This window comes from Mixophyes fleayi, chromosome 2, assembly GCF_038048845.1.
Source record: "Mixophyes fleayi isolate aMixFle1 chromosome 2, aMixFle1.hap1, whole genome shotgun sequence".
Classification (NCBI taxonomy): domain Eukaryota; kingdom Metazoa; phylum Chordata; class Amphibia; order Anura; family Limnodynastidae; genus Mixophyes; species Mixophyes fleayi.
Genome location: NC_134403.1, coordinates 361,127,909 through 361,139,857, shown reverse-complemented (window position 1 = coordinate 361,139,857; position 11,949 = coordinate 361,127,909). Strand labels below are relative to the sequence as shown.

Genomic DNA, 11,949 nt, shown 5'->3' with positions numbered 1-11,949 from the left:
TGTACAGCCAACTCTGCTGTCCCCCCTCAGGACAACTGCCCCCCACTGCAGCACACACTGCCCCTCGCAGTACACTCTGCCCCTTGCAGCACAGTCTGACCCCCATTGCAGCACCCCCTTATTTAACTATGCGGCTGTGCCCCTCTTGGCTGCTGCAGGGTTTCTCGGAGCCCTAGGTAAAACTTCCTACAGAATTTCGCACACACCAAATACCCACTTCCCAGACCCTCACACACTTGACTTGTGTAAAAAACAAAAACAAAAATATAAGCCTTACCTCCTCCAGAGGTCCAGATGCAGGGATGATTGATGCAGACACAGTCCAGACTCCGCTGCTGCCCAGGGACAAACACAGGATTTCTAGATGGGATGTGTCCAGGTGCTAGATTTCGGAACACAAAACACAATAAGCCTATGTATTATGTACTTGTTAAAAGCAATTAGCATCTTCCTTTCTTTATTGGTCCAAATGGAAATGACAAGTAATCCGAATAGACAGCCCTAGCGTGTCCCTTCATCACACCACTGCCCCGCTGTGCATCACACCACTGCACCCCCCCTGTGCATCACACCACTGCCCTCCTCTGAATCACACCACTGCCCCCACTGTGTATCACACCACTACCCCCCCTGTGTATCACACCACTGCCCCCCCTGTGTATCACACCACTGCCCCCACTGTGCCTCACACCACTGCCCCCCCTGTGCATCACACCACTGCCCCCACTGTGCCTCACACCACTGCCCCCCCTGTGCATCACATCACTGCCCCCACTGTGCATCACACCACTGCCCACCCTGTGCATCACACCACTGCACCCCCCCGTGCATCACACCACTGCCCCCACCTGTGCATCACACCACTGCCCCCTCTGTGCATCACACCACTGCCCCCACTGTGCATCACACCACTGCCCCCCCTGTGCATCACACCACTGCACCCCCCCCCTGTGCATCACACCACTGCACCCCCCCCTGTGCATCACACCACTGCCCCCACTGTGCATCACACCACTGCCCCCACTGTGTATCACACCACTGCACCCCCCCTGTGCATTACACCACTGCACCCCCCTCTGTGTATCACACCACTGCCCCCACTGTGTATCACACCACTGCCCCCACTGTGCATCACACCACTGCCCCCACTGTGTATCACACCACTGCCCCCACTGTGTATCACACCACTGCACCCCCCCTGTGCATTACACCACTGCACCCCCTCTGTGTATCACACCACTGCCCCCTCTGAATCACAAGGAACCCCCCCCCCACCCTCCTCGCAGCACACAGCCCCTCTCCCTTGTACACCATGCTTTCCTTACCCAACACTTGTCTTCGGGCTGCTGCTCCTCTCTGCCGGGTTCCTCACTGACACTGTCGGGACGTGATGATGACAGCGAGGGAGTGACAGCATAGTGGAGGGGGGGAGGGGCAGCTCCGGGTGCAAGTAATAAGTAGTAAAAAAAAAACACGTAAAAAAACCCCCCTTAACTGCTGCTTGCACTGCGTCCCCCAGGTCCCAGCACCCCAGGCTGCAGCCTGATCAGTCAGCCTAATGGTTGATCAGGCCCTGTATATAAAACAGAGACATACAAGGTAGACAAAATAATCGCAGACATGAAAACAAAGAGTATGGAGGACCGTGCTTATTATAGAGCTTATATTCTAAGTGGAAGAGGGCACAGCTGACACAAGAGGAGTAAATGTGTTTCATAGTAGAGATTGGGATAATTGTGAGGGTGCATTAGTGTGTATAATGCTATCAGGGATAATCATCAGCTATTTATATAGCGCCACTAATTTCTTAGCGCTGTACAGAGAACTCACATCAGTCCCTGCCCCATCTTTTCCAGTGGGCAGGTGCCTGGAGCTTACAGTATCTCTCGATATATTGTGCAAACAGGTAACTCGGTTAGGTCTCCATCTAGCGGCCTCTTGTGGTAATCACTACTCTTCCATTTACTAGCATGTTTCCCATCTACCTTACACTGATCCGCAACTCTCACACTCCCTCTAGTGGCCGCTGCTCATCATTGCCGAAACTATCTGCAGAGCCGAGTGCGATCGTGATTTCAGACTTCGCCTAGTGAGCACTACTGAGCAAACACATCAGCTTCGTGTGAGCATGTTAATGTTCTCTTATCTTGATCGCTGCTGATCATGGTCGATACAATCTGCAGCAGTGGCTCCCTCAGCTCCCTCTGGTGACCGCTGATGATCACTGCAGATATAATCGTCCTTGTGCGGCTCTTTGCTCCCTCTAGTGGCCGCTGATGATCCCTTGTGCGGCTCTTTCCTCCCTCTAGTGGCCGCTGATGATCCCTTGTGCGGCTCTTTCCTCCCTCTAGTGGCCGCTGCAGGCACTGTCTGTAGTGTGGCCTGTTGTCTGTGTCATGCTCTGCACCGTCCTGGGCTGAGCTGGGAGCTGCTTCCTGCTGCACAGAACCTTCTACCTACAGCTGAGAGATGGCCACGTTCTTCGGGGAGGTTGTGTCTGTTTTCTCCCGGGCTGTGGATGACGATGAGGAGGAAGAGGAAGAAGAAGAGGAGGATGAGGATAGAGAGATCAGGAGGGAGTTAGAGAAGAAAAGGTAATTACTGATCTGTATACAATGCCCACACTCCCATTCTATGGTGTTTTACATCACAGGGATTACTAGTGCTACATATTAACCTTTTCTGTAGACAGTAATCTGTGTAGTCACCTGTAATCAGTGTACAGTATAATCCTATAATCATCTTCTAGTTACAGCTGTCCATCTGGTGCACAAATCCGTAGTGTCCAACATTTATTTCAAACTATTGTCCAAGAACACTTTGCTGCTAAACTGCAGGTTACTTGGGGTACCGCAGACGTAATAACAACCCCCATCCTATCAGTGCACTGAATTTGCTTTTTGCATTCGAAGTCCACATTTTCAATACATTTTAACTTCTTAAGCTTAGAGGATAAGAGCGCTATGTATTACTCAGCAGCTGTAACAATCATTATGTACCGCTGCTATTTACTATGCCGAGACTGCTCTGTAAGCCGTTTTTAACACTTGGGCACACTGGACAGTTGCCCAGGGGCCCCACAAGCATAGGGGCCCCATAGGCATGCTAACTTTTCAGTATATTATTCCGGGATATTTATTTAGAACCTTCAAACCCTCTTTATTTAAATGTTTAGGTGGAGTAATCCCCTCAGTATCACCTGTTATCTGTACGTGTGATCCTGCTTTTGCAAATACATATCTTGGCCTTGACACAAACAACGTACACGTACTAATTGTACATTAGTAAGACAAAATCAACACAAACAATTTTTTGAAGCCGTAAAGCTATAATAAAGTTATTCTATTTTTATCAGTTTGTGTCAGTTGCCTCCACCTGCTACCTACTAAACGTAAATAATGAAAGAAATGGAACGGATCGCAATGAAGTTTGAAGGCTGTGACCCGGCAGTGGCTTTGTTTGGTGTTTTCTTTGCCCCCATTGGCGCAAAAATGTGTTTAAATCTGATGTTTCTTCCTTCCAGTTCCTCTACCCCCTCCACACACGTATGCTGCAGGTAGGGCCCCAGTGCACAGCTTTGCCCGGGGCCTATAATGCTGTTAAAACGGCCCTGGCGAAGACCCCTCCTCAGTATATACCAGTATTGATGTAATTTGTATTAAAGACGGGTAACTTCAAAATAAAAAGATGTTTATTATAAACAAAACCCGTTCAGTTTTCTGGTTGGGCGCACACAACGCCTCACATGTGGTCATTTGTTGAGTTTTTTGACTAGATTGGGATTAGCTCTGGTTTTTGTTTTTTGTGCTAACAGTCCGACATCCTGTGTTCTCCTTACAGGGAGGTGACTCTCACCTGGAATACGGAAACCTGCGCAGTTATTGAATCTTCTCCGGACCATAAACTCCCCTGTACCAGCCTAATCCTCGCTGTTGGTGATAATGCCGCAGGTTTGTAGCGTGTCGTGCTATAGAGCCACAAGTGTACGCAGTGCTCCGCGGGTTAAACATTTGAAAATTCCATTGTATGTAAATAGCTTCAGGCACATAAGACCCCTCTACCACAGAGATGTCCGAGGCTCTCTGTGCACTATAATTCAGTAATGAGAGGTGGGATATAATAATAATAAATAAACTGTGGAATTGAGCATCAGTTAGACGCCTTACAATATAAGTTACAAATTGTTACGCAAATCTTTGTAAACAGGATTGTACAATTGTCTATCATTATCATCTTGCTTGATTTTTTAGGGCTCAGCCTAATCCGCAACATACGTAACTAAACATTGAACTGTTTATTTATGTTGATTTTCTGTGCTGTTGGGGACCCTGCTCCTTCCACTATATAACTCTCAGTCTGTGGCTTCCTGCTGCCTTCATTCCCATCATGTCACTGCCCCTGTCACATGCAGCCTTGTCCTCACTAACACATCACTCATCTCCTGATATACTCTGTGCTGCTGGGGACCCTGCTCCTTCTACTATATAACTCTCAGTCTGTGGCTTCCTGCTGCCTTCATTCCCCTCCTCACATCATGTCACTGCCCCTGTCACATGCAGCCCTGTCCTCACTAACACATCACTCATCTCCTGATATACTCTGTGCTGCTGGGGACCCTGCTCCTTCTACTATATAACTCTCAGTCTGTGACTTCCTGCTGCCTCCATTCCCCTCCTCACATCATGTCACTGCCCCTGTCACATACAGTCCTGATCTCACTATTATAATCACATGATTGGACGGTCCCTGCCTCCCACATGATCAACTCGCTCATTTCCTGCTGCTATGAGAGTTAAGTTGATCTGATTGGCTACAGGAAGTTCTATTCCCGCCCCACTTAAAACCTAATTATGTTAACGATACCGCAGGATCATATGCGCTAATGTATATTTTCTGTCTCCAGGGTTCGTGTCGTCCTATATCCTGAGCTCTGGAAGTTGGGAGGTCTCCGGTTATATCCGATTGTGGAATGAGAGGTGTCGAGACCACATACCCAGAAATGACAACACAACTGCCCCATCGTCCTGCATCTTCTATCGATCAATCACTGATCCCATGGTGAGGAGATACACAGACATTTTGGGGGATATTCATATATATATATATATATATATATATATAGCAAAGAGCCCTGAAAAATCTTGCACGGTTAATGAGATATTTGTTTATTGTACAGAGAATGCATCAATCACATTGAAGCAGCGGCAAAATTGGAAGATGAAATAAAGTAAATGTGATTTTAAATTCTAGCACCTATAGGAGCCATTATTTTGTGAGCTGGATCAATATTGATGAAAATGCAGCTTATCCGTTCACTCGAAACCAGTAGATTGATCGGCTGCATCCTTATGAATATGGTCTTCTGTACACATATTTCTGCAGGTGTAATGTTTTGGCAGCCAAGGATGCCAGCTTTGGTTGAAAGGTGATACACAGCGCAACCTGGTGACTGTACCCACCCAATGGGGAAGCTCTAGGACAGTGTTGGCTAACCTGTGACACTCCAGGTGTTGTGAGACTACAAGTCCCAGCATAACCTTCCAGCAATAAGCTGCTGTATATTGGCAAAGCATGCTGGGACTTGTAGTTTCACAACACCTGGAGTGTCACAGGTTAGCCAACACTGCTTTAGGATATTCCCATGGTACCAGTGTCTCCCATAGGATGAAAAAGAAAACGAGATTTTTATACTTGCGTTAAATCCTTTACTCTGAATCCATTGGGGGGCGCTGCGCACTCACCCTCTGTTGCTGTTTTTTCTTGTTGAAAAGTTGTGATTCTTTTCCGAGATGACGTGTTCTTGCTCTAGATCCTCTGTCTCTCCTGGGGGGCTTTGTTGCAAAAACAGAGTCCCCAGATTGTGGGGTATAGAGGAGGGAGGAGCAAGATCCCCCTGGTACCAGTGGGCCCCCCCCCCCTCCCCATTTGGGTTTAGAGAAAAGGATTTAACGTAAATTTTAAAAATATGTTTTTTTTTTTTTTAAATGTTTCATAAATGTCCTTAGAATGTTACTAAGATTGAGGTATTCTCTGATATTGTATGCTCTGGTTTCAGGTAATGTTGTGCCAGTGTAAGTGCTTTGTGGCAGAAGATCAACAATTCCAGTGGTGCGAGAAGGTGAGAACCAGAAATGTTGTTATTGAAGGGAAAAGCTGTAACTAACATCTACACTATGGACTAACGCAATCCGCTTCCAGTGCTGTATGCGTTGTCCTTGCACATCGCTTACAGCCACGGTGCTGCCATCTCTTGGGGACGGTCACCCTGTACACTGTTGTCTGGTAGAGGCTGTAGAGCAGCTCTTTGATCTGATTCCTGAACACCTGATACAGAGTTCAGTATAAAGAGTGTAACGGTGATGTCTTTATGACGTTAGTGGGGGGTCGGTTGTACTCGGGAGGGGTAAAGTTTATGCAGGAAGTTGCTGGTCCACCTCTCCCAGGCACATAATGACAATAGATTGCTTGTAATGGAACCATGACCTAATGCTAGGTGACATGTCGGATAACATTACAGCACTATTAAAAGTGATGCAAAGTGCTGGTGTGCAGGGCCTTGGTCGTCTCTGCAACCAGATGAACCACTTGCTAGTCCCTATCTCCCCCTTTTTCCAGGTCAATGAAATGGTCATATATTGTGTGTCCTACAGACCTTGCACAAAATGTTCTAACACCTTGATTCCCCCCCCCCCCCACTCCCGACAGACGACGAGAGCGAGACACACAGACGGCCGGAGAGAGGGAGGGGGAAGACGGCCGCAGGAAGGGAGGCAGACGGCCGCAGGAAGGGAGGCAGACGGCCGCAGGAAGGGAGTGAGGGAAACGGCCGAAGGGAGGGAGTGAGGGAAACGGCCGAAGGGAGGGAGTGAGGGAGACTGCCGGAGGGAGGGAGGGAGACGGCCGGAGGGGGGTAGAGAGGGAGGGAGACGGCCGGAGGGGGGTAGAGAGGGAGGGAGACGGCCGGAGGGGGGTAGAGAGGGAGGGAGACGGCCGGAGGGGGGAGGGAGGGAGGGAGGGAGACGGCCAGAGGAAAGGGGGGGGGAGGGAGATGGTCGGAGGGAGGGGGAAGGGGGGGAGGGAGACGATCGAAGGTAGGGAGGGAGACGGACAGACGGAGGGAGACGGCCAGAGGAAAGGGGGGGAGGGAGACGGTCGGAGGGAGGGGGAAGGGGGGGAGGGAGACGGTCGGAGGAGGGGAGGGAGACGGACAGACGGAGGGAGACGGACACTAATCACCATTGGTTCCATTCACACTCTTGCAGTCACAGTGCTCCATAGATTGGAAAAAAACTATTCTTCCAAAAATATCAATTGGTTCTAGGCATTAAAACAGTGTCAGCCCCTGGTATTTGGTATACCTACACTTGAGAATTAGCGCATTGCATTTTGCTGTGAATATCTGGCAATAGACAATTGGCCCGCTGTAAAAGGACGGCACAGAAGAACCTGTAAGAGAACGTGGCGGGGTAGATATAACCTGACTGATCTCTTGTATAAAGATGAGAATGATTCATCACGTGCCCCCAGTAATTACCAGATGTCCCAAATATTACTCCTCATTCCGCTCCCATCCCATGAGTTATACAATCACAGCCTAATATGAACCAGACCTTTGGCCCATCACTCTTAGCCCAAACACACTGTCATCGTGTCTGTCAGACGCAGGGAGAACTCTGGATGAAGGTGATGTCTGTACAAATATTTATCTGCACAAGCGGCATTTTCAAACACGGTCATGTATGTCCTGAACTGCTGTAAACAGATCTGATTGCAATTGGATAAGTTTCAAAAATCCCATGAAATGGCGCGCGTTACATTGATGGAATTTTCTGTCAAAATGCAGAGAAACAATAAATAAATCTTGGAAGAAATGTCATAAGCGTTAGTCCTTCCATTCTGATGTTGGACATGTTCCAGTGTAGAATTACTGAGTGTGACTTTTTCCGGTCTCCGTATTTATTACACGATAAGATGAAGCCGGATCCTTCAGTGTCTGTCTCACTAGTAATTGTAATGATCCTTCTAAATTAGACGGATCGTTAGTATCTTAAAAAGCCGTTCGGGATTCCTTCAGATATTGACTTCTCGTTATGACTGACATCGAATGTTAAAGGACATAACCCCCTATTAATAAAGGCTTACATTTACTAAAACCTTTAAAATGGAAAAGTGGAGGTGTTGCCCATAGCAACCAATCAGATTCTAGCCATCGGTTATCTAGTACGTTCTAGAAAATGATAGCTAGAATCTGATTGGTTGCTATGGGCAACACCTCCACTTTTCCATTTTAAAGGTTTTAGTAAATCTAACCCCCAGAGTTTATCTGTGTTGCCCTCGGACACGACTCTGCTCTTTCCTGTGCAATGGAATGTGGTTGTATGAACAGAGCAGGTTTCTATCGTATCCAAAGCATCGGAGATAAATGTTTTGCAGACGTCCTTTGATGGAGTATTTAAAGTCTCTAGACTACAGTGTTGTACTTTACATTACTATTAAGACGCTAAACTCTCTGCATGTCTCCACTTGTGAATACAAAACTGAAAGTCTGTTCTGCTCAGCAACACATTGAATAAAGTGAGTGTGTGACTAACTGCAGTTGGGAAACGTTGGCGTTATTATGGCCAGAGAGTATTCGCGGCACCAAAGGTTTCTGAAGTTCCGACCTCGACTGTAGTGTTTTTTGTTTTTTTCCCAAATACAAACAGGGACCGAGTGAGTTTTACCTTGTATCCTACAGAGAGAGCCTTTTACACTTCAAGTAATTTTTTAGGATGCATATTCGATTAAGACAGCAGAACGCAGTCACACCCCATGTACCGATGTTGCAGTAACGTGAAGCGTTCAGCTGCGCATAACCGCAATCTGCCGTCTTAATTGAATATGCCCCTTAGAGTGAATTTAACGGATCCACTCACCGAGGGTCATTTGCAAATTGCAAAATCTGAAGGTGGTGTAGAATTCAAGGCATGTTTTTGGAAGGAAGAGGCTTTGCACTTTCATCATCAACATTTATTTATATAGCACCAGCAAATTCCATAGCGCTTTACAATCGCACTTTCTCATATAGCCGAAAATGCTCATGTATGTGCACGTTCTCTACTCCTTTGTCTCACTGAGAAAAAATCCCGTCCCACAAAACGAAATCTTGTTTCTGCTTCACTGTGCAAATCCAGGAGCACCTTTGCGCCCAAACCAAACTTATCAAGGAGTGCTCACAACCAGCCCAGCTCTTCCCAAAGTCATGTACCCCCCCCCCCCCCCCTTGTAGATGCCACCATCTGTACCCGACAATCCAAGAGCTTCCCTGCAGAACTGGGGGTTCCTGACACATTTTCACTTTTACAGCAAATTATCCTCTCACCATTTAATTGCATACAGTATATATTGGACAGGAGCCGTGACGTGGCGGGTGGGCTTAGTTACTGTCTGACCAGAGTGTAAGTTGCTGAACCCACATTTCTTGACTTCCTAAGTGGCCTTTTCACACTTGCATGTGATTGGTTGTGCGACAGGTGTACATTTTGGAATCTATAAGTGAAGAGTAGGTGAGATGTCATTTTGCAGCAACGTAATCAAAATAACGGTTTAGCAGTAAAACAAGAAGCGATTCGTTAGCGGTAAGGTGATATAGAGTCATGACACAATGTATTATGTGAGTTTCTGTAGTCATTACATACAAACTGAATGCAGGATATTGTGTAACACATATTGTCAGTAGTCACCACGACATTTTGGTATATTGGCGTTTACATACAGTGCTATATATTGTCTTTCAGGTCCTCGGCTGCATACAGAGGTCCAGTTTAAAGGTCACCATACTTTCTACCTGCCCCGTCTCAGACTATAAGACCCCAGACTCCACCTATAACCTGCCGGTCCCCTTCCTCAAAGCCATCAAGACCAAGCGGTACATAGACAGGACGCCCTGCGGCCCGCTGGAGCAGCCAAATATTGCGGATGGACTGCCTGCCGCCGGTAATAATAACTGGTGGTGATGGTTCACCAGACCCTATTATGTAAAGTGATTGTAGTGTAAGAACTGAGGATAGGATGAGACTTGTCATTGGTTCCGTTTGTCCCTTGCAGTGATGACGTATTGTCAGGTCTGGGAGATTCCCGCGGTGTTTTACCAGTGCTACACCGACATCACTAAACTGGATTCCATTACCATGGAGGCTTTCCGTCCCGTCCTGTCCTGCCAGAGCATGATCCGATTGGCTGTGGTAAGATTCCGTGACCTCCGCCTATTGCACAGATTTTTTTTTTTATATTGCTGAAAAGCCCGGTAGAGATATTAAGTATAACGGAATGTTGCGACATAGTTGATTCTTACAATCTACACATTAGAATGTCGCTGTATATTGAAAGCTTTTAAACTGGACACACCCGGGCTGACCAACCAGCGTGTGACGGGATCCATCTTCGATTTGGACAGATCCATCTGTTCGTGGGCCCAGGCCAGCATAACATAAGCTGCGGTTACAGTCTGCAGATCATCGCACACGCACAGACAGAACAGTCGTCTGCAGACTGGATTCCTGGTAAAGCCTGAAAATCATCAGACTGATTATGATCCTATTATTTGGTGGTTTTACCGCTGTATCTGGTCCGTTACAGATAACACCAGTGAGATCGCTGTGTGGAGGCAAAGTCATTGAGTAAACTTAAGACCAGTAGCAATTATAATACTGCAGGCTATAAGAATAGAGTGGAACGACCATACGTTGATAAATCTTTTGCCAATGCTCTTGTTTTCCATTTTTCAACAGTTTGGGCAACTTAAAGAATAGATTCTATATTACCTGTGAAAATAAACATATAGGGATAGATGTATTGAACTTTCTAAAAAGGAAAAGTGGAGGTGTTGCCCATAGCAACCACTTAGAATATAGCTATGATGTACTAGATAATAGCTAGAATCTGATTGGTTGCTATGGGCAACACCTCCACTTTTCCTTTTTAGAAAGTTTGGTAAATCTACCCCATAATCCTGAAGCCACATGCTATGAATGAGCGTAATACTATTTTATTTTCAGAAATCTGACAAAATTGAAGAAAGTCTGAAGGAGACGGTGAAAACCGGAGAAGTTCAAAGCAACCTGTACATATAGTTTTGTCTGGGAGGGCCGTACGTGCCCGACACATGGTATGATGGGACTTGTAGTTCCCCAGCTGGAGAGTCTGGTTTTCCTACCTCTGCAGGGAATAGGAGGCTGAACTATAATGGTCATTTTACACAGTGCTGTTTAGTAAATGTCGAGGAATAAAATGTTTATTTTCTCTTAACCGTGCATTTGTGTTGTATACATTCAGATATTAAAGCCTAATTCTAGTAGCAGTCGCCTGAACTCGTCTCCTACACTTGGAGGCGGACATTTTGGCGGGGGCAGTTGTTTTATGATGTAGCCGTGAAGCACAGCGGTGGGTATCTGAATGTCCTGGACGCGAGGTAATGTGCCACGGATTCCAGCGGTCCAGGGGCAAACGCAGGATTTGTAGAGGGGGGTTTCCACACCACGCCACCAGTGGGCGTGGCCAACATACATGGGGGTGTGGCTATACTATTAGACAGTGCTTGGCTGCTCTCCAACTCTTCCTATAGCCATAATATACATGGGCAATGCTGCGTGCACTACTGTTAGATGCACGCAGCTCTCCCTTTTCAAGCAGAGTCGTGTGAAGCGAGGGCAGGGTCCAGCCACCTCAATTATACAGTGCCCCAGGCTTGGAGGGGGTTTCCAGGCACTAAGAACCCCCCCCCCCCCCCCCTCGGTTTTCCCATGTGATCCGTAGGGTGCTAAGTGAAGGAGAGGAGCAGTTTAGCTGGTGTGAGGTAAGAAAATAACATCATGAGAGAAAGGAAGAACACCTTTCAAAAGAGGTAGGAAAAAAATATATAGTATTTTATATATGAACATTAATATAGGAGAGCTACATCGAAACTCCGGT

General features: G+C 46.9%; 1 protein-coding gene across 1 annotated transcript; it reads left to right on the top strand.

Moving 5' to 3' along the window:
• The first annotated feature begins 2,359 nt into the window (after positions 1 to 2,359).
• PSMG1 (proteasome assembly chaperone 1) lies at positions 2,360 to 11,286 on the top strand. Its single transcript, XM_075197253.1, has 7 exons — positions 2,360 to 2,594; positions 3,841 to 3,950; positions 4,904 to 5,058; positions 6,056 to 6,118; positions 9,777 to 9,975; positions 10,087 to 10,223; positions 11,037 to 11,286. The coding sequence occupies exons 1-7, from the start codon at positions 2,470 to 2,472 to the stop codon at positions 11,109 to 11,111; spliced, it is 864 nt and encodes a 287-aa protein (XP_075053354.1). The 5' UTR covers positions 2,360 to 2,469; the 3' UTR covers positions 11,112 to 11,286.
• Positions 11,287 to 11,949: the final 663 nt, after the last annotated feature.